This window comes from Rhinoraja longicauda, chromosome 14, assembly GCF_053455715.1.
Source record: "Rhinoraja longicauda isolate Sanriku21f chromosome 14, sRhiLon1.1, whole genome shotgun sequence".
NCBI lineage: Eukaryota > Metazoa > Chordata > Chondrichthyes > Rajiformes > Arhynchobatidae > Rhinoraja > Rhinoraja longicauda.
In genome coordinates, this window is record NC_135966.1 from 38,733,091 (window position 1) to 38,760,877 (window position 27,787).

At 45.5% G+C, this 27,787-nt stretch overlaps 1 protein-coding gene across 1 annotated transcript; it reads right to left on the reverse strand.

Annotated features, from left to right (window-relative positions):
* On the reverse strand, positions 1-25,907 carry LOC144599912 (uncharacterized). Its single transcript, XM_078411176.1, has 9 exons — positions 25,833-25,907; positions 22,151-22,250; positions 15,664-15,993; positions 13,832-14,101; positions 12,712-13,077; positions 9,921-10,193; positions 8,384-8,647; positions 3,418-3,521; positions 1-552 (listed from the first exon to the last, which is right to left on the reverse strand). Exons 2-9 carry the CDS (start codon positions 22,236-22,238, stop codon positions 442-444), a joined length of 1,806 nt encoding a protein of 601 aa, XP_078267302.1. The 5' UTR covers positions 22,239-22,250; positions 25,833-25,907; the 3' UTR covers positions 1-441.
* Between the last annotated feature and the right edge of the window lie 1,880 nt (positions 25,908-27,787).

Genomic DNA, 27,787 nt, shown 5'->3' on the forward strand with positions numbered 1-27,787 from the left:
GAAAATGTATTGCATTTAAAAACTTGATGCTACAATTACGTTAAGTCTGAGCAGGTACAAAGGAGGAAAGCTACAAATTAGGTTGAAAGTAAAGAATTCCATTCCCAAAAATGCTACATTCTGCATTTCCAACTCTTCCTTTACATTCTCTGCAGTTAAATCAGTGTATTTATGCATTTTTTGGCAAAGATGACAAGTAAATCATTTGCACTTGAGGAGATGGTCTTTGCGAAGGGAAATAACCAGCACTAGGACATAGACTGTTGACATGTTCACTGTGGGATAGAACCGACTCCGGCAACATACCAAACAAGCACAAAGCAAATGCACATAAATCCACAAAACTATTTCCAAAGTCTCCGTTCGGCTCAATTTTTTTTCCCAGAAACACAAATTTTCTTGGGCATGATCCTGATGGGCTGAATGGCCTCCTGCGCTGGGTCATTCATTCTGACCTCTCACATCAGGGGCTGAATTCAGGGTCTGCAATGCAACAGCTTCTTTTGAATCGTTTGTGACGTGTCCTGTAACTTCCCATGGATTTCTGCTGCACTGTATCAAACAAGAGCAACAAATATGCTTTTAAATAAAGAGTTTACCCTTCAATGATAAACAATAGACTGGAAGTGATAGGTAAGAGGTTGCAGATCAAGTTGGAAACATTTTCATGGCCATTTCATGTAAACAAAAACACACCAATATCATCATGAATATGTAATTTTGTTTTCAATTTTGTATTGATAAAGTCTTCTTTCAAATTTGATATCTTACAAAATTACAAGGTTAGATTGTAAAGAGGAATAGATACGTGAATGCACAGTCTTTTACCCAGGGTTGGGTATCAAGAATCAGAGGACATGGGTTTAAAGTGAGAGGAGAAAGATTTCATAGGAACCTCAGAGGCAATTTGTTTCAATCAGATGGTGAGAAGTTTCTGGAATGGACTACCAGAGGAGATAGCTGAGAAGGGTTCTGTAACAGCATTTAAAAAACATTTGGACAAGTAAATGATAAGAAAAGGTTAAAGGGGTATCGGCCAAATGTGGGCAAATGTGACTAGCATAGATGGGGCATCCTGTAGTATAAGAAAATAACTGCAGATGCTGGTACAAATCGATTTATTCACAAAATGCTGGAGTAACTCAGCAGGTCAGGCAGCATCTCGGGAGAGAAGGAATGGGTGACGTTTCGGGTCGAGACCCTTCTTCAGACTGATGTCGGGGGTGGGACAAAGGAAGGATATAGGTGGAGACAGGAAGATAGAGGGAGATCTGGGAAGGAGGAGGGGAAGGGAGGGACAGAGGAGCTATCTGAAGTTGGAGAAGTCGACGTTCATACCACCGGGCCGCAAACTGCCCAGGCGAAATATGAGGTGCTGCTCCTCCAATTTCCGGCGGGCCTCACTATGGCACTGGAGGAGGCCCATGACAGAGAGGTCAGACTGGGAATGGGAGGGGGAGTTGAAGTGCTGGGCCACCGGGAGATCAGTGGCGTTAATGCGGACCGAGCGCAGGTGTTCAGCGAAGCGATCGCCGAGCCTGCGCTTGGTTTCGCCGATATAGATGAGTTGACATCTAGAGCAGCGGATGCAATAGATGAGGTTGGAGGAGGTGCAGGTGAACCTTTGTCTCACCTGGAAAGAATGTTTGGGTCCTTTGATGGAGTTGAGGGGGGAGGTAAAGGGACAGGTGTTGCATCTCGTGCGGTTGCAAGGGAAAGTGCCCGGGGTTAGGGTGGTTTGGGTAGGAAGGGACGAGTGGACCAGGGAGTTGCGGAGGGAACGGTCTCTGCGGAATGCAGAGAGGGGAGGGGATGGGAAGATATGGCCAGTGGTGGGGTCCTGTTGTAGGTGACGGAAATGTTGGTGGATGATATGTTGGATCCGCTGGCTGGTGGGGTGGAAGGTGAGAACGAGGGGGATCCTGTCCTTGTTGCGAGTGGGGGGATGGGGAGCAAGAGCGGAGCTGCGGGATGTAGAAGAGACCCTAGTGAGAGCCTCATCTATAATGGAGGAGGGGAAGCCCCGTTTTCTGAAAAACGAGGACATCTCGGAAGCCCTAGTCTGAAACACCTCATCCCGGGCACAGATGCGGCGTAGACGGAGGAATTGGGAGTAGGGGATAGACTTTTTGCAGGGGACCGGGTGGGAAGAAGTGTAGTCCAGATAGCTGTGCGAGTCGGTGGGCTTGTAATAAATGTCCGTCACTAATTTTTCTCCTGTGATGGTGATGGTGAGGTCCAGAAATGGGAGGGAGATGTCAGAGATAGTCCAGGTATATTTAAGGGCAGGATGGAAATTGGAGGTGAAGTGTATAAAGTCAGTGAGTTCTGCATGGGTGCAAGAGGTAGCACCAATGCAGTCGTCGATGTAGCGGAGGTAGAGTTCGGGGATGGGGCCAGTGTACGTCTGGAACAGGGATTGTTCGACGTACCCGACAAAGAGGCAGGCGTAGCTAGGGCCCATGCGAGTGCCCATAGCTACGCCTCTGGTTTGGAGGAAGTGGGAGGAGTCAAAGGAGAAGTTATTGAGGGTAAGAACCAGCTCTGCTAGGCGGAGGAGAGTGTTGGTCGATGGGGATTGGCTGGTTCTACGGTCGAGGAAGAAACGGAGGGCTTCGAGACCATCCTTGTGGGGGATGGAAGTGTAGAGTGACTGGACATCCATGGTGAAAATGAGGGAGTGGGGGCCTGGGAACCGGAAGTTATCCAGGAGATGGAGAGCGTGTGAGGTGTCTTGGACGTAGGTGGGGAGGGATTTGACCAGGGGGGATAGGATGGAGTCGAGGTAGGTAGAGATAAGTTCGGTGGGGCATGAGCAGGCAGAGACAATGGGTCTGCCGGGACAATTGTGTTTGTTGATTTTGGGTAGGAGGTAGAATCGGGCCGTGCGGGGCTGGGGAACTATGAGATTGGAGGCACTGAGGGGTAGTTCGCCGGAGTTGGTGAGGTCGGTGATGGTGCTGCTGATGAAGTTCGCCGGAGTTGGTGAGGTCGGTGATGGTGCTGCTGATGAAGTTCGCCGGAGTTGGTGGGGCATCCTGATTGGCATGATAGATTAGTTGCAGATGTGAGTGGAGAAATGACAGAAAATGTTTAATTCATGAAGTTTATAGATTGATTGTGGTAGAAACATTTATGATTGTGCCTTTTAACAGGCTTCCAGATAGGCACGTTCATATGCAGGGAATGGAGAGATTTGGATCACGAGCAGGCAAAATGGATTAGTTTAATTTAACATCATGTTCAGCACAGTCATTATGGGCCAAAGGGTCTATTTCTGTGTTGCACTGTTCTCTGCCAAACACTAAAATACAGATTGTTGCCACTCTAATATGTTCTGTGAACATCCATTTTCTCAATGCCAGAGACACCCCACCATTGGTTTTTCATATGTTGAAAAGTTCATGAAATTCTCACCTTGTGCGTCTTCCATGAATAGCAAATTAGTCCAAGAGCAACGGCCAGTTTAATCGACAAGTAGCCCAGAACCGTGATGATCCAAATGTCTGGAAGTGCTCTCACTGTGAAGGACAAAGTTGATATTTTTAGTTTCATTCTCCATCTTGTTTCATAATTAAATACTCCTGTCTGTGATGTGACATCAAAACATTCTGAATTAGACAATGGGACACAGTGAGAAATATTGTGTCAAGAGTGAGAAATATTTGTGTCAATCCAGGGTACCTTTTATTTTTCGTCCATTACATCTGAGTACTTCCCTTTCATATTTTCTGTCTCATTGCTTTTGGAACATGTGAATAATTTTTGGGTGAATGAGATGTGTCTGAATATATACAAAATTGGTTGATTCGTTATCTAAACTGATGTGAACCAGGTGTTCAGTGCGGTGTCTACACAAGCGGGAGTGGATACAGACTCACAGCTGAGACTCTCCAGGTTCTGAATTCTCACTCTTGGCCCTATTGCCTGAGGAGCTATTAGAGCCAATAGAATGATACAGCATGGAAACAGGCCCTTTGGACCAACTTGCCCATTGTGGCCTACATGTGCCAGCTACACTAGTCCCACCTGCCCGTGTTTGGTCCATATCTCTCTAGATCTGTCCTATCCATTACCCAGTGAGTTGTGAAGTTTCAAGAGTGGGTTAGATTTAGCTCTTTGGGACAAGAGAATCAAGGGATAAAGGGGAAAATGCCAGAAGAGGGTACTGATTTTGGATGATCAGGAATGATCATATGGAATGGCGTTGAAGGGCCGAATGGTCTATACCTGCACTTATTTTCTATGTTTCAATGTGAGAGACATGCCCATGCCACTCCCCCCCCCCCCCCCCCCCCCACACACGCACGCACGCACACACACACGCACTTGGGTTTATTTAAAGAAATGTCCATTTTACAAAGGTGTAATTTTCCTTCAATTTTACCCTCATGCATTGGGTTTGAAAGGTCTGTGTTTCATTAACATGTGTACACAAAATGCTTTGTATTTTATTTTGTTTTATTCACTGATATAACATCATGCCATCAGTTTACAAGCTCCAGTGAAATTACACTTTGATCGGTAGCATTGGACATTGATGGAAATTCAGGAGTCTTAAAATCAGAAATAGCTTTATTTTGGATTATGCAGGGAAAGGTATAATTGTTACTCCTGTAGTAGTTGAAGGCTGTTATTGGTCCTTGTGAAATCTGCAGTTCGAATTTCGTTTGGAAATGTCTGTAACATGAATTATTTACTACACTCAAGGTGCAACTATGGAACTATGGAACTAGATTATTCAGGTGTGAAGCCTATTGAAGAAATTATCACTGAAATCATCAAACCTGGAATTGTATGCAGTGGGAATGTTTAGATTCACATGTAAAGATTGCACCCAAGAGAACAATAAACACAAGTCTGAAGAAGGGTCTCGACGTGAAACGTCACCCATTCCTTCTCTCCTGAAATGCTGCCTGACCCGCTGAGTTACTCCATCATTTTGTGATACCTTCGATTTGAACCAGCATCTGCAGTTATTTTCCTACATAAACATAAATCCAATCACCTTATAAAGTGAATGATTGTGTATACGCCCCCTCATGATCTTATACATCTTTATAATCTCATTCCTCACTCTCTTGCCCTCCACGGAATAATGTCCAAGCCTGACTACTTCTCTCTATAGCTCAGGCTCTCTGGTCCAGACAACATCCTGATAAATCTTTGCTGCACTCCTTCCAGCTTAACAACACCTTCTCAATAGCAGAGTGACCAAAAATGAACACAATACTCCAAATACGGCCTGATTCACTTATTGTACAACTGTAGCATAACATCCCAACTTCTATACTTAATACACTGACTGATGCAGACCAATGTACTGAAAGCTTTGACCAACCTATCTACTAGATCCCTGTGCTCTACCATACTCCCCAGGGCGATGCCTCAGGGCAAAGGCCACTCACACTCTGGGCTGAGACTGAAATAATGGCTGGAAGAGAACTGTTCACAACTGGGTGGCTCATGGCTTCAATCATCAATCCTTTCTAACCAGGAGCACGAAACCTATAAATGCCGGAAACCTTCGACAGATCAGGCAGTGTCCATGGGAAGAGAAACTAATCAGAGTAGTTTATTGTCATTTACACCTCAGTGCAATAAAGTTCCTTGTTTGCACGCAGCTCATTGATTAAATAATACAACTGATATAACTGGTACAATGTATGCAACGAGGAATGCCCAACATAGCACAATGGTGCAAAGATTGTAGAACAAACTGAAGTAGTGCAAAGTTAAATTTTCAGTCTGAAAATCCTCATCAGATTCTAACAAAGCATTTTCAATCAGAAACATTAATTGTGTTCCTCTTTCCACAGATGATCTCTGACCAGTTGGAGGATTCCAGCTTTCTCTGATTTTATTTCAAATTTAAGCAGATGTATTTCTTTTTCTTTTTCTCAAGAAATAGAGCAGCCTATTGCTATCAGTGCAGCTGGAACACACTATTCTATCGCAATGCTGCAGAAAATTCCTTTGTGTGTCGCGTACATAATCTTTCATTTCTTGTAGTAAGTTTGACTAGTGCATCAATGCCACACAGTTGCCAATTTGTTCACACACCCATTTACCCAAGGCTCCAGTACTTGAAGGACACCTCAGTTCAGAATGATAGGAACATTTCTCGGGAATGTTAGTGGAACTGCAGCCGGCTGTAGTTCGGCCAAAGGATGGGGAGGTTTGTGCACCAGCACCCTGGAGGTCAAGGTTCAAAGTCACATCTGCCCCAGAGGAGTCTGATGGAAACAGTGATGACGACGCATACATGGGAAGACTTCTACCTGTCTGACAGCATGGAAGAGATGTTGAGGAGTGTCAGGGATCCCATCTCCAACCTCCCGCATGGATTTCTGTAGTGCCATTAGCACAGGTTTCCAATCCAAGGGTTGGGGACACAACAGTGGGAGTGGGCGTGGGGGTGGCCTCTCCCTTGGTGCAGCGGCTGATGGAGCAGGGTCCTACTGTCACTGAGGCACAGGCAGAGGACAAGCAAAGTCTTCATTCCTCAGTGGAATGTTTATTTCTTCCACTCCAGTTTTAGTAGTTTCAGACTTCCCAGATGAGGCCAATGCAGGAACTATAGTTTCTTCCACAGAGAGGGGAGGAGAAGCTTGACAGGGTGAATGAGTGATTAGTTCGTGTGGAGTTGCACTCTTTCCATTGTTTATATAGGGCTTCTGTATACTTTCAATGCAAGGATCTAATGCTCAGTGCCATCCTGAATGATCTTTCTCAACTTTCAGCAGTTATGGGCTAGACATTCCCAATAAGCAGTGAAAATGTTGCAATCATTTTAAGGCATCTTTGAACACATCCATGAATCTTTCCCTCCAACCATCTGGTGGTCTCTTTCCATGACTGATCACTGAATATAGTGTCTGTTTCAGGGTCTGCTGTTGGGCATGTGATCAACGTGACCTGCCCAACTGAACCAACTGAGTGTAGATCAGGACGCAGTGGAGATGCTGGTGTGGGAGAGGACAGCAGCATTGGTTTACTTCTCCTTCATGTGAATTTGGAGAATTTTGCAGAGGTGACCTTGGTGTTATCATTTTGAGGATGATCCTCATCTCCAACTACATCTGCACTAAACTTTATCTCCCTGCCCCACTGTACATCACCGGGCTATGAAATTAATTGTTGACAGTGACACCGTGAAAAACACGGAACAGTTCTCCTAGCTCAGGAGTAGCCTAACAGCAAAGGCAGACACATTCACCATTACCTTCAAATTGTCTATCAGTGAGGAGTGAGCCTTATCATATCATGTGCTTCTGAGTCTTGGACTATATACAATGGAAGTATCCATACAGACATGCAATGGACTCGAGATTTAAAAGTTATGCTAATCAATAAATAGACAATAGACAATAGGAGCAGGAGTAGGCCATTTGGCCCTTCGAGCCAGCACCACCATTCAATGTGATCATGGCTGATCATTCTCAATCAGTACCCCGTTCCTTGAGCTCCAACCACACTAAATCATGAAATGTAACATATTAGGAGAAATAAATCACAGGTTTCTGTGGAGACTACAAAGAGCAGCAGATAAGACACTTACCATTGGACAGCAGAGAGCACAGTATTAAAATCTTGGACATATTTTGATGAATCAAAGTACAGTTCCATTGGTCTTTGTCAGCATCAGCTTTTGGAATGATCATCTATAAAGATTTCTTTTCCTTCACTGGCTCCTTGAAAACTTTCTCTCCCACTCTTTTGCCATCACCATTCATGCAAACAAGTCTCATTGACTCAGTGACCTCAGACTCAGAGCAGGTCAGGGTAACGTTTCCTCCCTCAGTTGTTACATTAGATTGTTCAACTGGGAAACAAGAATTTCACTGAGAATTAAAACAACAGCTGGGGTCTCTACCCAATGTGTTCTTAAACCATGATTCTTGTAGAACTAACCCAAAGGATCACTGGCATCAAATTTGAGAATGTTGCTCAAAAAGCACCAATGTCCACAATGCTGCCACTGGACATAACATCGCACAGCCACGGATATTCCATCAATTTCAGCCTTTTCCATGCTTGAAGTTGACTTTTAAAAAAAACCTGGAACTCCAGGGGCCAAGAGAAATTTGGAGATAGTTTTAGGAGCATCTGAGTGAGACTGAATGGTTCAGAATTGTTGCCATTCTTATTGTCCCAGGTTCCTCTGTGAATAGCACATAATAAACAATAGACAATAGGTGCAGGAGTAGGCCATTCAGCCCTTCGAGCCAGCACCACCATTCAATGTGATCATGGCTGATCATTCTCACAGTACCCCATTCCTTAGGCTCCAACCACACTAAATCATGAAATGTAACATATTAGGAGAAATAAATAACAGGTTTCTGTGGAGACTACAAAGGGCAGCAGATAAGACACTTACCATTGGACTGCAGAGAGCACAGTATTAAAACCTTGGACATATTTTGATGAATCAAAGCACAGTTCCATTGGCCTTTGTCAGCATCAGCTTTTGGAATGATCATCTGTAAAGATTTCTTTTCCTTCACTGGCTCCTTGAAAATTTTCTCTCCCACTCTTTTGCCATCACCATTCATGCAAACAAGTCTCATTGACTCAGTGACCTCAGACTCAGAACAGGTCAGGGTAACGTTTCCTCCCTCAGTTGTTACATTAGATTGTTCAACTGGGAAACAAGAATTTCACTGAGAATTAAAACAACAGCTGGGGTCTCTACCCAATGTGTTCTTAAACCATGATTCCTGTAGAACTAACCCAAAGGATCACTGGCATCAAATTTGAGAATGTTGCTCAGAAAGCACCAATTTCCACAATGCTGCCACTGGACACAACATCCCACAGCCACAGATATTCCATCAATTTCAGCCTTTCCCATGCTTGAAGTTGACTTAAAAAAAATAAACTGGAACTCCAGAGGCCAAGAGAAATTTGGAGATAATTTTAGGAGCATCTGAGTGAGACTGAATGGTTCAGAATTGTTGCCATTATTATTGTCCCAGGTTCCTCTGTGACCAGCACATAATAGACAATAGACAATAGGTGCAGGAGTAGGCCATTCGGCCCTTCGAGCCAGCACCACCATTCAATGTGATCATGGTTGATTATTCTCAATCAGTACCCCGTTCCTGCCTTCTCCTCATACCCCCTGACTCCGCTATCCTTAAGAGCTCTATCTAGTTCTCTCTTGAATGCATTCAGAGAATTGGCCTCCACTGTCTTCTGAGGCAGAGAATTCCACAGATTTACAACTCTCTGACTGAAAAAGTTCCTCATCTCCGTTCTAAATGGCCTACCCCTTATTCTTAAACAGTGTACCCCCAGTTATCAACGAAGAGTCATCGCCACAGAGTCATACTGGCCCTTTTGATGAGAAAAGTGGAGGGAGAGCTCAGTGTCCCAAAACATTATGAAGATAGGGCAGAGGAGGAAAGGTTTATTTGAGAACAGACAGAAGATGTGTCCAATCTATGGCAACAAAGAGACAGAAGGTGATGATAGAGGGGTGTTTTTGCACCTGGAATCCTGTGACTAATGATGTACCACAAGAATTGGTAATGGGACCCTGTTGTATGTAATCTACATGAATGTCTTAGAAATGGATATGGGAGGCAAGATCAATAAGTTCACAGATGACAGGAAGATTAGTGAAATTGTTGATAGTGTGGACAGTGGTCTTATTCTGCAAAGAGATATCAATGTGTTGGTGAAAGGGGCTGAGAAATGAAAGATGGAGCTTAATCCAGACAATTGTGAGGTGATGTGTTCTGTGGTGCAAATGAGGCTGGGACGTACACCATGAATGGCAAGCTCTGACAAAGTCTTGAGAAACAGAGAGACATTTGGAGTACACAGTAGGTCATGAAATTAGATATGTTAGATAAAAGAAATAACATTACATTTCTGTGGAAATAACAAAGAGCAGAAGACAAGACACTTACCATTGTGCTGCAAAAAATTCAGTTCATACGGAATTAAAACCTTGAGAGTATTTTGATAAAACAAACCACAGGTCCATTTCCTTTTGTCTGCATCAGCGTTTGGAATGTTTAACTGCAAAGATATCTGCTCCTGCCTTCGCTCCTTGAAAGATTTCTCTTCCACGACTTTGCCATCACCATTGAACCAAACAAGTCTCATTGACTCGGTGACCTTTGACACGGAGCAGGTCAGGGTAACGTTTCTTCCCTCAGTCCTTGCATTAGATTCTTCAGCTGGGAAACAAGAAATTCACTGAGAATTAAAACAACAGCTGGGGTTTCTACCCAACGTTTTCTTAAACCCCGATGCCTGGAGAACTATCCCAAAGGATCACTGACAAGCTTCTACGCCAACTTTGAGAACGTTGCTGAATAAGCAACAATTCCCACAATGGTGCCACTGCCCACAGTGTTGGACACAATACCCCACTGACAATAGACAATAGGTGCAGGAGTAGGCCATTCAGCCCTTCGAGCCAGCACTGCCATTCAATGCGATCATGGCTGATCACTCTCAATCAGTACCCCGTTCCTGCCTTCTCCCCATACCCCCTCACTCCGCTATCCTTAAGAGCTCTATCCAGCTCTCTCTTGAAAGCATCCAACGAACAGGCCTCCACTACCTTCTGAGGCAGAGAATTCCACACCTTCACCACCCTCTGACTGAAAAAGTTCTTCCTCATCTCCGTTCTAAATGGCCTACCCCTTATTCTCAAACTGTGGCCCCTTGTTCTGGACTCCCCCAACATTGGGAACATGTTATCTGCCTCTAATGTGTCCAATCCCCTAATTATCTTATATGTTTCAATAAGATCCCCCCTCATCCTTCTAAATTCCAGTGTATACAAGCCCAAACGCTCCAGCCTTTCAACATACGACAGTCCCGCCATTCCGGGAATTAACCTAGTGAACCTACGCTGCACGCCCTCCATAGCAAGAATATCCTTCCTCAAATTTGGAGACCAAAACTGCACACAGTACTCCAGGTGCGGTCTCACCAGGGCCCGGTACAACTGTAGAAGGACCTCTTTGCTCCTATACTCAACTCCTCTTGTTACGAAGGCCAACATTCCATTGGCTTTCTTCACTGCCTGCTGAACCTGCATGCTTCCTTTTATTGACTGATGCACTAGGACACCCAGATCTCGTTGAACTCCCCCTCCTCCTAACTTGACACCATTCAGATAATAATCTGCCTTTCTATTCTTACTTCCAAAGTGAATAACCTCACACTTATCTACATTAAACTGCATCTGCCATGTATCCGCCCACTCACACAACCTGTCCAAGTCACCCTGCAGCCTTATTGCATCTTCCTCACAATTCACACTACCCCCCAACTTAGTATCATCTGCAAATTTGCTAATGGTACTTTTAATCCCTTCGTCTAAGTCATTAATGTATATCGTAAATAGCTGGGGTCCCAGCACCGAACCTTGCGGTACCCCACTGGTCACTGCCTGCCATTCCGAAAGAGACCCATTTATCCCCACTCTTTGCTTTCTGTCTGTCAACCAATTTTCTATCCATGTCAGTACCCTACCCCCAATACCATGTGCCCTAATTTTGCCCACTAATCTCCTATGTGGGACCTTGTCGAAGGCTTTCTGAAAGTCGAGGTACACCACATCCACTGACTCTCCCTTGTCAATTTTCCTAGTTACATCCTCAAAAAATTCCAGTAGATTTGTCAAGCATGATTTCCCCTTTGTAAATCCATGCTGACTCGGAATGATCCCGTTACTGCTATCCAAATGCTCAGCAATTTCGTCTTTTATAATTGACTCCAGCATCTTCCCCACCACTGATGTCAGAATTGACTCCAGCATCTTCCCCACCACACAACACCCCACTGCCCAGTGTTGGACACGACACCCCACTGCCCAGTGCTGGACACAACACCCCACTGCCCACAGTGCTTGACACAACACCCCACTGCCCAGTGTTGGACACAGCACCCCACTGCCCACAGTGCTGGACACAACACCCCACTGCCCAGTGTTGGACACAACACCCCACTGCCCACAGTGCTGGACACAACACCCCACTGCCCAGTGTTGGACACAACACCCCACTGCCCACAGTGCTGGACACAACACCCCACTGCCCACAGTGCTGGACACAACACCCCACTGCCCAGTGTTGGACACAACACCCCACTGCCCAGTGTTGGACACAACACCCCACTGCCCACAGTGTTGGACACAACACCCCACTGCCACTGATATTCCATGAATTGCACCCTTTTTCATGCGTCAAGACGGTTTCAAAAATAAAAAGAGAACTTCAAGGGGCAAAGAGGAATATGGGGGTCATTTTAGGAGCATCTGAGTGAGATGCTCAGAATGGTGACCACTGGAGGCTCAATCTTTGTTGAAGTTTATTGCGACAGCAACATTCGATTACAAAGTATAACGAACGAGATTACAGACAACCATTAATTCTAACTGTTCACTTCGAAGAACTCTCCTAACTGACTGGTTTTGGGCGCCAAAACCACACGTGACGTTGCTGTCCAATCAGCGGCCTCAACTCCCTGGACCAATCCCTACCGTCGCACTCACACGTGACCTTGCTGGCCAATCTGAGGGTTCGACTCCTAGGACTAATCTCTATGGTCGCTGCACCACTATTGTTGTCATTTATTCGCTGCATCAGACGGTTCAGCGCTGACTGTGGAAAGAATGTTTAAGAATTCATGTTTAAAGAATGAGTTCATCAGTGAAAACACTGGCAGCATTCTGTCTCCTACCTTTCACTGTGATGAGATCAACGGTGAGAAATGGAGAACTGCTGCCCTCGTTGTTCACTGATGCTTCGTTTCCAAGAAAACAACTGTAACGTCCGGCATCTTGAAACAAAACGGGGACAATCCTCACACTGAAATCCTTGCCATCGAAGGGTTTCGCTGAGGTCACCAGGCGATTCCCGAAGTCGGCCCCTTCGACATTGATGGGCTGAGAGGGTGTTGCAGTTGCTATTACGTTGTATCGTTGAAGGCGACGAGATGTCCAGGTCATGACTGTGCTGGAATCCCCATGAGTATTATAGCAAACCAGGTGAAGTTCACTGTGGTCTGTGCTGGAGCGGTAAACCGTGTATCTCTGTTTATATAAAGCTGTACCAGAGAGACAGGATAACTCCTTTCAGTTTTACAGTTACTGTGGCACAGAGAGATTCTCAACCCCATTCTGATAAATATTTGCGGTGGTTTGTTCAGCTGATCAAGCTTCAAATGCAAATTAATTTTGCTCCAAAACTCATCAAATCTTTTTATAAACAAAATTTACTGTAATGTAGTAAATTGCAGTAAATCATGGACTGTCCTGGAATCTCCCGGGATGGGATGAAACCTCCCGGAGACTCCCGAGAGCGGCCCGGGAGGTGAATCTCTGTCGGTCTGCAGGAGGTGCAGGTTCAGTGAAGGGTCAGTGAGGGGAGAGCGGACGGGTTGTTGTTCAGTGCTGATGTTTGCACCGGGACCCCCAGTGTGAGTGTGAACAGCAAGGGCTGGCGGTTGTCATGGTGACTACACTTTCTATCTGACACTTTGACGTGAGTCCTGTATCAGTATCTCAGTCTCAGATACTGGAGCATTGATGGCAAGTTAAACTGACAAAATACTTTACTGAACAATAGTTACAGAAAGATATCATCCCTCCCGTGCTGTGTGTCTGTCACACAGAGACAAGCAGGCAGCTGCTCCACAGAGAGAGACTTTCTGGAAACTTCTCCCTGATCATTGCAGCATTTTATACACGAGAGCAGTTGGTCACTGTCCACAGTTCATCACAGGGCGCACGCATAACATTACAAGAAGCACCGTGATACAAGTGTCTACTTGATATCCAATGGGAGGTATTTACACTTACTTTTGTTTACAGTAAAATCTCCATTACTTGTGTGAACGATTTTTCCGTTTTCCTGCACTTCACACACATACAACTTCCCATCCTCCACTGTGACATGTCGGACCATCAGATAGACCGTGTTATTCAGGCGGATCTGCTCAGTGTCCCTCCTGTTCTGCTGGGATGAGTCTTTTGGTCTCCAGTGAAGACTGACTGTATCTGAGAGTCTGGAGATGGTGCAGCTGAGTGTGACGTCACTGCCCAGCAGAGGGAGCTGTGGACTTGCTTCAACTGTGAACAACAGATCAATGGGATTCAGAGTGAGTCGTGGTGTGTCCAGTCCAATGACTGGGCTCAATCCCACCTCAGCTGAAAACCTAGACCCGCCCCTCATTCTGCCAAACTCTAGCTGGTCCAAGCCCAGAGCCACAAACAGTCAACATACGTTAAACCAATCATCCATCCCCTGGGGCATTTTCCTAAACGCTGGTTTTATTTTGCATTATTTCAGACTGCACTGTAATCTCTGCACCGTTCTGCTGTTTTGCTTTTGTTGCATGTTTTTACTGTACCTGTTATTATAATTTACTCTGCACTTCATCTAAACAATCAATGTGTTTTACCCAAATGTATATGACAGTGAACTAATCTGAATCTAAATCTGAATTTGATATTGTTCAGACTACACACTGTGTTATTGTTCCTCACTTTGGCAGTGTTCACACATATTGTGTACACAACACTATTGACACTCATGTTGCATCCTGAGATTATGCGAATTCAAGTGTTTCAGAGGTTTGTACATTAGATTTAGCTCCTCAGGACCTGGTGGCAGAAGGACCATGGACTGCAGCTCTATTCCACGATGCCTTTGCAGTGTTGGCACCGATCTTCAGTGTGTCTCTCAGCATGTACTCCTGCAGCCTAGAATATTCTGCAATGGAGATTTTGCTGGGGAAAGCATGAAGAACAAAGTAGTTGGATCCAACTTTTCATTCACTCCCTATCGGCAAACGTTAGAGCAATGACTTAATTCAAATCCCTTTGGATTCTACCTGTGGAGAATTATCTAAAGGAGGCAAAGGCCTTGTTCATCCTCTGATGAAGTTCTCAAGCTAATGGAATGGTTCTGAATGGCGCCAACTTTTAGAAGTAAACACATTTATTAATATTGAATATTTCATTTAAAAAATAATAAAAGGGTCTCTAATTCTACAAAAACGATTAGTTTCGATTCCTAAACAGTTTCCACCCGGCACCGGATCCTGGAGCGTCAGGGTCGGGGAATATCAGCGTGTTCCTGCTCCACTCCTGGTCTCCACGTGGAGAAGTGACGGGGAGCGCCGGCAGATTCACCGCAGGAACCGTCAGCAAGTTCGCGAATTCCTCATTGTGAAACGCGTGGGAGGAAGTCCTGAATCTGTTCACATTCACGCAGGTAATCGCCCGCTGTTCACTGTGGCACTGCTGGTACAACCGGCAACACTCTGACCAGTGAATGCAAACACCGTTCAGATGTAACTGGATTGATACATTTGTCCCTGTCGTGTCTCCCCCGAACGCCCTCAAGGTGGGATCTCTCTGACTGAGTGCAAGTTCCACAGATGATGGACTTCCTCTGGGATCTCAACCAAGTGAGGCATGGACCTGGTTCACTGGGTAACTTTGAGCAGCAGTGTCACTGGGCAATCTCACCCCAGACCCACAGAATCAATGCAGAAAATCTTTCCCCCAATTGTTTCATTGAGAGATTCACCGGGGGAAGAAGTCTCACAATTCCCGCCACCTCTCATCATTATACATGACATTATTTACAGAGAAACACATTGTTGATCCGTGTCTCTCCCACTCACCTTTGATCCCATATATTTCATACAGTTTCAGGATCTGGTTCCTCGGCTGTTTTTCATTCAAAGTGAACAATCCCGACCATTTAAATGTGGGTTTTTTAATTGCCAGATCAACAGTGCGGTCACCCACATGCACCTCCGTGTGACTCGTGCCATTGCCCATCTGCATGTTCCACGCGCCGCTGTTAGCCGGGCGGAGAGTTACCACTGTCTGTTTTACCCGCGCTGAGTGTGGTTCAAATTCCCAGACAAGAATGTTACTCCCAGGATTCTCCGGTCCTTTTAACACAATGTCGCCTCCATTATCCATGAAATAAATCTGATTTATCTTTTCTGTTGGAAAGAGGAAAAATGAAGGAATTAACATTTTCAGCACATTTCCTCCACCTGAATGTTTTGATCTCCCACAGAACCTCCAGAGAGACGGGCAGAGTTTGTGAAGAGATGTGTGGACTAACCTGGCCTGATCCAGGGATACTTCGTGACATGAGAAGAGTGAGTGGGAGACAGGGTGTTTGTGTTGGGTCTCCAGCCGGCCTTCCCTGTGGCGGGGCTTCCTGAAGTGGATGGAGATCAGACGGATCCTGTACACACCGCATCCCCGGCCCTTGTGGGACCGACCTGGGACAGAATAAACACGCTCCTGCCTCCTGCCTGCTCCTCGTCCAGCAGTGGTTTACAACATAGACCAGTTCAGCACAGAAACAAGCCCCTCGGCCCACAAGGTCTGTGTCGAGCATAATGCCAAGACGAACTCTTATCTGCCTACACATAAGTCATATCTCTCCATTCCCTGCATGTCCATGTGCCCATCCAAAAGTCTCTTAAATCCCAATCACACATCTACCTCCATCACCACCAGCAGCATGATCCAGCCACTCACCACTCTCTGTGTAAAATACTTGCCCTTCACATCTCCTTCACACTTTGCCCCTCTCACTTTAAAGCCATGCCCTCTAGCATTTGATATTTCCAACCTGGGGAAAAGATTCTGACTGTCTACACTGACCATAACTTGGTATAATTCTATCAAGCCTCACCTCAACGTCAAACATTCCATAGAAAACTATCCAAGTCTATTCAACCTCTCCCTGTAGCTGATACCCAGTAATACAGACATTATTCTTGTAAACCCTCTCAGCCCTTTCTTCAAAGCCTCGACATCTTTCCTCTATTGGGCCATCCAGAACTGCATGTAATGCTTGAAATCCGGCCTAACCAAAGTCCTACAAAGCTGCATCACATCCGGACTTCCTGACTCTTATAGACAATGATCCACCCAAAGACATGCCATCTGCCTTCTTTGCCACTCTATCTACCTGTATTACCACTTTCAGAGAGTTCTGGACCTGGATCCCAAGGTCCCTCTGTACATCAATGCTGTTAAGGGTCTTGCTGTTGATTGTTTATCTTCCCCTTACATTCAACCTCCCAAAGTGCATCTGTCATTTGTCCACCCATTTCCGTAGCTGCTCTATATCCCATACTTTACTTTACAACATACTTTGATACATTGACAGCGTTGCTCACACTGCACAACCCCAGCAATCTTGATCTCATCTGCAAATGTACTAACCGACCCATCTACATTTAAATTCATTGTATAAATTATGAACGACAGTGGTCCTAGCAGAGATCTATATATAACTCCACTGGTCACAGACTTCCTGCCTGAATGTTGTCTTTTCCTTTGTTTTCTAGTCTGCCAGTTCTGAATCCTGACAAACAATTTAATGTTAATCCCATACTTATTAATCTTCAGCATCAGTCTATCATGCCTTACTAAAATCACTGCAGACAATGCCACGTAAAAGTCATGCCTATTGTCTTTAATTAATCTATTTTGTTCCAAATGGGAGTCAATTCTATCCCAAAGAATCCTTTCCAATTGTTTCCTACCATTGATGTGTGACTCACAGTTCTTTAATTCCCTGAATTCTCTATCCCCATTTTAAACAAATAAACCATTTAAACTCCCATTCCCATACTTATCTTTCTGTCCTTGGCCTCCTCCAATGCTAGAGTGAGGCCACATGCAAACTGAAAAAACCACACTTCGTATTTCTCTTGGGTATCTTACAACTTAATGACTTTCAGGCAAAGAATCCCCAAACAATCTACCACACCTGTTTTACTGACATATTTCACTTTATTTCACTATTTTGTCTTTTTGCCTTGCTCCTCTCTTCCCTGGGGCTATCTGATACCTGACCTACATCCCTTAACTCCAGTCTCAGTTTCCCTCATTTATTCTTGTTTACTTTCTCCTTGTTTACCGTCTTGATTTTAATGTCAGTATAAGATGGCTTGGAACTTTCTTTACTCCAAATCGCCATAGCCATTTTGTGGCCTCTTTTCTCACTTCTAATCACCCGCTTGACTTCTTTCCTCCTTGCTTTATATTCCTCAAAGGCCCTCTCTGCTATCATACTCTTGAACCTTGCACGTGTTTCCTTTCTATTTTTGACCAAATTTACAAACCTCTTTGGCCATCGAAGGTTCCCTTTGCCAGTCTTATCCCTCCTTCATGGAACCTGCCGGTCTTGAGCTTTGATCAACTATCCTTCAGACAACTCTCAATCTCAGACGTAGAATAACTTAATAACAACTGCTCTGAGTGTACCTTACCAAGCTCCTGCCTAATAATATTGTCATTTGCCTTACTCAAATTAATGACTTGTGTCAAAGTCCAGACTTGCCCCTATTCAAATCAATCTTAAAACTTATGGAGTTGTAATTACTATCTCCAAAATACTCTTTCACTGAAACACCAGTCACCTGGCCAGTCTCATTTCCCAACACAAGGTCCATTTTGGATTCCTTTCTCATGTTGCACTATTCACAGCTGTCACAAGAAATCTTATTGGATATACCATTAGTCACCCCCTAAGACGTCCCTTTGTGTAATCGTCCACTAATGTGTGTCCATATCTGTTCCTCTATTTCTTGCTTGCTCTTGGGGGACCTCACATACAATTCCGTTGAATTGCTTGCATCTTTCTTACTTTTACATGGCTCGACCCATATCACATCAATGGACAAACCATCCAGTGTGTCCTCTCTGAGTGCCAACAACAGTTTCCCTGATTAGTAGAGCAATCCCCCCCATCTCTTTTCCCTCCTTCTCTATCACATTTGAAACATAGAAACACGGAACATTGAGCTGCTAGTCATGTCCCTGTGACAACCATATTTCAACAATGACCACAATGTCATAGTCCCCAACAGCGATCTCGGCTCTAAGTTCATCTACTTTGTCCACAATACTCCTTGCATTGAAATAAACATACCTCCGCCCATCAGTTTCACTATATAACTTCACCTCCCTCTGTCTGTCCTTCCTTTGAGACTTACTTATCCTCATCTCCATCTTCCCATCACCCCCCTGCCTCTCCAGTTTAACCTTCCTGGTAACACTAGTGCATCTCCATGCAAACATATTGGTTCCCGTCCATTTCAGACACAAACTATCCCTCTTGTAGAGGTCACGTTTGCCCCAGAAGAGATCCCAATGGCGGAAAGATCTGAATCCCAGCCCCCTTCACCAACTCCTGAGCCATACATTCATCTGTTCTTTCTTCCTATTCCTATCCTCATTAACACATGGCACCGGACAGAATCTAGAGATGGCGAGCCCGGCGAGCCTTAACAAAGCTCTGCGTGTGTTCTCCAGTCACAGGTGAGATCCTGGAAGGGTTGGAGAGTTGTCAATGTAGTGAGACTCACGTCAGTGGTAGGGAAAATATCAGACATTATCCCTTTTCCTACCCATCTCATTTGTGCCAAAGTGCCCACCACCTTCTGGCTGCTCACCTTCATCCTTGAGAATGTCCTCCAGCTGCTGGGAGACATCCTGGGCCCTGGCACCAGGGAGGCAACGCACCATCCTGGGCCCTGGCACCGGGGAAGGAACGCACCATCCTGGGCCCTGGCACCGGGGAGGCAACGCACCATCCTGGGCCCTGGCACCGGGGAGGCAACGCACCATCCTGGGCCCTGGCACCGGGGAGGCAACGCACCATCCTGGAGTCTGGCACCGGTGAGGCAACGCACCATCCTGGGCCCTGGCACCGGGGAGGCAAATCACCATCCTGGAGTCTGGTTTGCTGCCACTGAATCTCCTGTCTGACCCCCAAAATATTCTGGGATTTGAATGGAATGGAATTGCGGGCTGGGGAAAGGGGTTGTAGTAGGACTGAAGACAACTTTGGGATTCAAAGTGTTCAGTTGGAGGGGAATTCTGCTCATCCAGTCCTGGATGTCCCACGTGTAGTCTGGGAATGTGGAGATGATGGAGGGGTCGAGGGAGTTGCTGGGGGGTTTGAGCTGGTGTCCACAGTCAACTTGTGGAAGCAACGCTGAAACTTCAGCTGATGTCACCGAAGGGCAGCGTGAGGATGAGAAATAGGAGGGGTCCAGGGTAGATTGTCGAAGGGGGCTCAGCAGAACTGTGCGGGAGCGTGAAGTGAAGCATTGCAGGTAGTTCTCGGACTGCGAGTGGATCGATAAGTCGAGGGCTGTTCCACCCGCCTGGACTGTGGTGGGGAAGTGTTGGGGGAGGATGGTGTGGACAACCGTGTCAAAGGCTGCAGACAGGCTGGGCGGGATAAGGAGGGAGAGATTACCTCTGCAACAAGCTCACCGGGGGCCATTTCTGACTTTGATATGGACCGTGTCGGTGCAGGAGAAGGAGCTGATGGGAGGGGCTCAGAAATGGAGCTCCAGCAAGGATGGCATGGATATGTGAGGCAGCAGCACATTCAGAGACGTGGAGAGGGAAACGAGATTGACAATGGGGTGTGGGTTTACACGGACAATGATAAAGTAAGACAAACTTGTTATGACCGGTGGTCCTCTCACACATCAAATCCAGCATCCCTGCCTCACTGGACCCACATCAATTTGCATACAGGGCAAATAGATCCACTGAGGACGCCATCTCTCTGGCTCTTCTCACTGTCCTGACTCACCTGGAGAGACAGGGTACGTACGTGAGGATGCTATTCATTGACTATAGTTCTGCCTTTAACACGGTCATCCCCACCAAGCTCATTACCAAACTCCACCAGCTGGGCCTCAGCTTGTCGTTATGCGACTGGATCCTGGACTTCCTGCTGGAACGACCGCAGGCAGTGAGAATGGGCCTGCACCTGTCCTCCACTATCACCCTGAGTACCGGCACACCACAGGGCTGTGTTCTGAGCCCCATGCTCTACTCCCTCTTCACACACGACTGTGTCCTGCATTCGACACCAACACCATTGTCAAGTTTGCAGACGACACAACGGTTATCGGGCTGATCACCAACGGTGATGAAACAAAATACAGAGCAGAGGTGCAGAACCTGGCGGACTGGTGCTCTGATAACAACCTGTCCCTAAATACCACCAAGACCAAGGAGCTGATCATCAACTTCCGTAGGTCACACAACGGGGAATACGCCCCGATCTTTATCAACGGGGACAGTGTGGAGAGAGTGTCCAGCTTCAAGTTTCTGGGCACTCACATTTCGGAGGACCTAACATGGTCCAATAACACTGCTGCACTGATCAAGAAGGCACAGCAACGACTGTTCTACATAAGAACACTGAAAAAGTCTGGTCTACCCTAACAGCTGCTGACGACATTCTACCGCTGCACCATAGAGCACATTCTAACACATGGCATCCCTGTGTGGTATCTCAGCCGCACGGAAGTAGAGAGGAAAGCTCTTCAGCGGGTAGTCCGTAGAGCTCAGAGGATCATCGGAACACAGCTACCAGCCTTGGAGGGAATCTACAACACGACGCCTCAGAAAAGCCACCAGCATCCACAAAGTCTCCACACCCCCTGCAACAGTCTGTTCGAGCTTCTACCATCGGGCAGACGATACAAGGCCTTCTACGCCCGCACCTCCAGACTCAGGAACAGCTTCATCCCCAGGACCATAGCTGCTATGAACCAGTCCTGCTGAGCCGGATGGTCACATCGCACAGTGAACCGGCACAGATCTACTTGCACTTTATTCTGTTTTAAAACTGTTCCAATTTGTTTCATTGGGTTGTTTAAATTAATATTATCATATCATATATCTACAGCCGGAAACAGGCCTTTTCGGCCCTCCAAGTCCGTGCCGCCCAGTGATCCCCGTACATTAACACTATCCTACACCCACTAGGGACAATTTTTACATTTACCCAGCCAATTAACCTACATACCTGTACGTCTTTGGAGTGTGGGAGGAAACCGAAGATCTCGGAGAAAACCCACGCAGGTCACGGGGAGAACGTACAAACTCCTTACAGTGCAGCACCCGTAGTCAGGATCGAACCTGCATCTCCGGCGCTGCATTCGCTGTAAAGCAGCAACTCTACCGCTGCGCTACCGTGACTAGCTAATTAATTTATTGCATCGTATGGGAGGCACATTCCCAATCTCGTTGTACCCCTGTACAATGACAAAAAAGATATATTGTATTGTATTGTATTGTATTGTATGAGAAAGTACTTACTCTGTGTGGAAACAGGTCGAAGCAGGAAAACAAAGAAACCAAACATCAAATCAGCTGGCAAACTGCTGCCTAGAAAAGTTGGCCTCATTTTGTGGATTCCCTGTGGGAAATAACAAAGTTTTAGACAGAGCCTGTTTGAGACACATATCTTCAGTACATTTGGAGTCCAAGTTCAGAGCTCACGGAAGGTGGTAGCACAAGTGGTTATGGTAATTAAGAAGGCATATGGTTTGCTTGCCTTCAATGCTAAGGCCATTGAAAGTAAGAGTGAGTAACTGACTTTTTCGTTTCTAAACATAAAAGTTCCATTGCAGTGTTTCTGTTCTGGTACTGCTCATTGTGGGTCAAATGCCGGATTATCAGGACAGGAACTTACCCCACACACTGTTACTATGCTGAGGAATGTAGCAACGATATGTCAAAGTGAGGTCCATCGGGGAATGTTGCCACCTGACCCACTCCAGACTGCAGGAAAACGTGCTGAGGAACGCACTGAAGCTTGGTGCAGCCACCATAAACACCCTGAGGGGGAGGACCACAGTCAAGGGACCTTCTCCTGCTGCACATAGTGGGATGAGTCTGGTGGGGACACCCCTCATACAAGAGAAGGGATATCACCACAGGGGGGCCACATGAGTGTTAAAGGTGTTTAATGAAAAGATAAATGCTAATGCTATTGAGTGTGACAGTATTGAATGTATACAGTGTCTGAAGATGTTTTTATGTAGTTTTATAATTGTGTAGAAACAAGGAACTGCAAATTCTGGTTTACCAAGGAAAGACACAAAATAATGGAGTAACTCAGCATGTCAGGCAGCATCCCTGGAGAACATGGCTATGTGATGTAATGGGTCAGGACCCTTTTCTTCAAAATTAGTTTTGTAAAAAATTGTTTATTGTGCCTAAAGTTTATTTTTAAAATTTTAAAGAAATGTGAGGTTAGAAGGGCGCAAGGTGTAATTATTGTGTTTTTCAAGCTCATTCAGAAGATTATATAGATCTGAGAGATCCCAAGAGCAATGAGGGGTTCTGCCTTTCTCCACATCACATTCAGGACCTGAAGCAAAATTCAGAGCAATGGTCAAGGCTGCATTAAGAGCTCTCTTGCAATTTAACCACAAAGATTTGGCTATTCTGAGCTCTGGGCTGTTTTTTTTTCTGTTTTTTTCTCAACTAAATTTCACAATGTGTCAGTAGGCAGCAGAGGTGTGTAGGGCAAAGAAAAGATCAAACCATCACAAAACCTTATTGAAACATGCAAAAGAGGAGCAGGAGTGGATTATTTGCCACTTTGAGCCTCAGGTCAAGTTTATTTGTCACAAGATGTGCAGTGAAATGAAAGGTCACCCACAGTCCAGCAATAGAGCAATAAAAATAAGCCATTCCACACACAATCACAACCAACACAAACAAACAAAAAGAAACATCCATCACAGTGTGTCTCCTCCAGTCACCTCCTCACTGTGATGGAAGGCCAGAATGTCTTTTCCCTTCCCCTGCCGTCTTCTCCCGCAGTCAGGCTGTTGAAGTTGCCACGTTCCAGGCCGGGCCGGACGGTGAAAGGTCCGCAGCGGGCCGACCCAAGCCCCGCGATTCGGGGTGGGCGAAGATGCTGCCGCTGCACGTCGGGGTGGTCGGGGCTCCCGACATTGAAGCCCCCGCCGGGCAGAGAAAAATCCCGCAGCCTATTTTAGGCCGCGTCGGACGGTGAAATGTCCGCGGTGGGCCGACCCAAGCCCCACGAATCGGGGCGGGCGAAGACGCTGCCGCTGCCAGAGCTCCCGATGGCGGCCCCCACCCCAGGGCCTGCGAGCTTCCGATGTCCAGATGGCAAGTCTGGTCTGTGGGCTCTGCGATGGTAGGCCGCAGCGGAAACGGAGACACAGCCCAGGAAAATGTGCGTTTCCGTTCAGGAGAGACAATTTTACTGTTCCCCCCCCCCCCACATAGTACACAACCACAAAAAACTACATCGCATCTAAACACTACAATCAAGACAAAAAAACAACATAAAACACAAAGACAGACGGACTGCAGGTAAGCCGCATCTGCTAGGGCAGCGCAGGTTCCGTCATTCAACACAATCTTCTCTGTCAATCCTATATTACAATTCTCTCCCTATTTAAGCCTCAAGTAAAAAAAAACATTATCCGCTACTTACCTGGATTCAGTTACTTGTCATCTACCATTTTTTCCGTGGGGTGAATTTTTAAAGGCTCACAATATTCAGCATGAAGACATTTCTCCACATCTCAGCCCATAAGGTCTTAAGTCTGACCCCTTGTTCTACATCCTCCAGTCACTGAAAAAATCCTTACATATGGAGTTTGTCTAGCTCTGCCTGAATTGTTTGATTTAGTGAGGTCCCGTTTATCTCTTCCAAACTGCAGTGACTACTGACCCAGTGGTTCCTCCTCTCCTCACATGTTAGCCCTGCCATTCCAGGAATCAGTCTGGTCAGCTTTGGCTGAATTCCTTCTGTGGCAGAAAACCCTTTCTCGGGTAAGGAGAACAAAACAGAACACAAAAGGGGTGAGATCAGGAATATCCTGTAAAATGGCAACGACATCTTGTTACTGTGCTCAAAAACTCCAGAAGAGAAGACCAACAAACGTCACTTGCCTACTTATTGCGTGCTGCATCTCATGTCTGCTTTCAGTGACTGGTGGACAAAGATGCAGATTTCTTATTAATATTTCTGAATCAAGCACAATTCATACAGTTCTCAGTCTTTCTGCTTTTTCATCATAGAATCATGTATATCCACAATATTATGTTTAGGAAATGTATGGACAGACATGGGTTAGGTGCAGGCAGTTGGGACTGGCTCAGATAGACATCTTGGTCAGCATGCATGCATTGGACCGATGGGCCTATTTCAATGCTGTACAGCTCAATGACTCTATGTTGCATCTGTGTTTTTTTGGGGGCACTAGCTCAACTGACTTAGATCACCTGGAAACATTTTTGCATCCTCTTTGCTTCTAATTACTCTCAGTTTCATGTCATCAAACTTAGAAATATTAAATTTACTTCCTTGTCAAAATCATTAATGTACATTGAAAATAACAGGCTCAAGCAATGGTTTCCATGATGGCTTATTTGTCACCATGTGCCACCCAAAATAAATATCAGTTCCAAGCCTGCCAGTTGAACATTGCCAAATCCACATATTTTATTATTCCTTGTTGATCTTTTATGCATGACTTTATCAAAGACCTTCTGAAAATTCAACACAACCACTTATTCTTCTTGAAGCAAAAAGACAAACGTCTGGAGGAACTCAGCGGCTCAGGCAACGTCTGTGGAGGAAAATGATTAATCCGACAATTTATTTTTGTAAATATCAAAACATTGTTTTGGAAAACAGAAACAGCAAAGGTTATATATTGAAACATTTTCATACAGCAGATAGCAAACAGGAAATTTGAAGTGTGGGAAAGAATAAAGTGCATTTGATTAGTCAAGAGAAACATCACTATTTTAGATTTTAATCAGTTGGATGTTGCATAAATAATAAAAATTGTTCCCTTTTTAGTTAAGACACCATCATTGCAATAGGAGAACTCATTTAAAAATAAAAATTGAAGTACATCAGTTTTGCAAACTACATTTCAATCATTTAAACCCGTTCATTTAATCCACTTTTACCAATGAAGAATAATGTCTGAAGTTTACTGACCTTCTGCAGAGGGACTTGTGTGGAATTCCAGAGAAGCAGCAATGTGGCTTTGAGCTCAGCACAGGACAAGCTGTGGTTCCTTCACTCTGCACAGTAACTGACGTTGTCTCTTGTCAAACCAAAGGACACTCCCCCTCCACCTCAGGGTTCCGGCACCACTGATGTTGATCCAAATTGGTTAAGGTACAGAATTATACAACAAATAAAGAAAGGGTTGTTCAAAATGGGAAAGTTTTGAGCTTAAGGGCATTTCACCTGGAATCGAACTTGCACCTTTGCACATTTTGAATGGATCTCAAATGGGAGAGCTCCAGGTGCTTTGCTGCATTCTGCTGGGTGTGTGAAGTAATGAGGGCCTGATGTTCCACAAGTGAGTACAAGCAGTCCAGGGAAGTCCTGCCATTTCATGATGAATAAAACCTCCATAGAGGGTTGTGTTCATTAAACATGCTGGCAATTCCATTGCACCCATTAGGATAAACAACCATTTCCGGAGAGAGGACTGGCCCTGGTGAAAGGGGAAAGAACATACTGTTTCCTCACTTGCCCCTTCGTGGGAAGGAGCCCACAGATTTCACCATGGGCTGCTTTCACTGTCTTAATGAATGCTCACCTTTATTGCTCAGCTGAACAAAATCTCAAACAACATTAAAAGAAGCAGAGTACAGAGTGTACACTGGGGGTGGACCTCAGCATCCACCATTGGGAATGGCTTGGTCACACGGCCACTCACTGTGATGGCTGTACCCTGAAGATGTTGCTGCCAGGCTCTTTCTACAACAGGTAGAGAATGAGCCAACACAAGGGATTGACCTACTTGGCCTCCTCCTCCTCTCCTGTCCACCTGCAACAGGTGAACCTGTTAACCATGGCTTTGGCAGAAATCAGAAGACCATTGCACAGTTCGCATTGAAGACAATTTTTTGTCATTACACCAAAGTCATCCCATATTGCTCTGAGCAGCAAAACAGCTTTTGGTGTCACCTTCCCAAGGGAGCTGCAGAGGCTGAGACATTGACTATGCTCAAGGTGGAGGTTGATTGACTTTAAACTCGACAGAAGTCTAGAGATGTGGGGAAAGTAGGAAGGTGGTGTTGAGACCAATATTAGATCAGCTGTTTGAGCCTGAAAATTTGTGCTCTCTCAGACTTTAATCCTTGGAGTGCAGGAGGCTGAGGGGTGATTTTAAAGAGATAGTTAAACTCTTGAGGGGAATAGATAGGCTGAATGAACATAGTTTTTTACCCAGTGTGGGGGTATCAAGAACCATAGGACACAGGCTTAAGGTGCAAAGGGCAAGGGGCAAGATTTAATAAGAACATGAAGGGCATCCTTTACATTCAAGGGGAAGTAGGTATATGTAATGAGCTGCCAGAGGGAGTAGTCAAAGCAGGTACTAAAATTTCAATTAAAAGACACTTGGACAGGTTCATGGAAAGGAAAGGTTTAGAGGGCTATGGGGCGATGCTGGCAGATGGAACTAAGTTTGATGAGGGAACTAGGTCAGCATGGACGAGTTGCAGCTGTTTCTGTGCGGTATGATTCTGACTAAGTCCTGATAGCTATGTGGGAGCATCTTCACCAAAAGTTTTGCAGAACTTCAAGAGGGCAGCTCACCACCATCTCCAAGGCAGTTAGGGATGGATAATAAATATTGACTTTGATGCTGATATCTAGATACTGATTAAAAACTAATTAGAATAAATCTTCTCCTTGGCATCATACATCTGCCACAATTTATCCCAATCACTGGCAATGACAAATGAGCTGCTCTGTCTTGTTAGTTACTATCCTTATAATAAATGCATCCTCAGCACATACAGGCTTTTGGGAGCTCCAGCCGTAGCAGCTTCGACCGCCCCGAAGTGCGAGGTATGATCGACCCGCCCGCAGGCCCTTCATCGCCCTGCATGGCTCGGCCGCAGCACTTTCCATCGCCCGGTGGGGGCTCAGGA

Excerpts from the sequence above, each read along its gene's own strand:
- LOC144599912 (XM_078411176.1), bottom strand. The coding sequence starts at position 22,238 with ATGAGGCCAACTTTTCTAGGCAGCAGTTTGCCAGCTGATTTGATGTTT. Across the intron at positions 10,194-12,711 it reads TGATCTCATCACAGTGAAAG|CTGAAGAATCTAATGCAAGG; the intron begins GTAGGAGACAGA and ends CTTGTTTCCCAG. Across the intron at positions 553-3,417 it reads ATTCATGGAAGACGCACAAG|TGCAGCAGAAATCCATGGGA; the intron begins GTGAGAATTTCA and ends TGTTTGATACAG.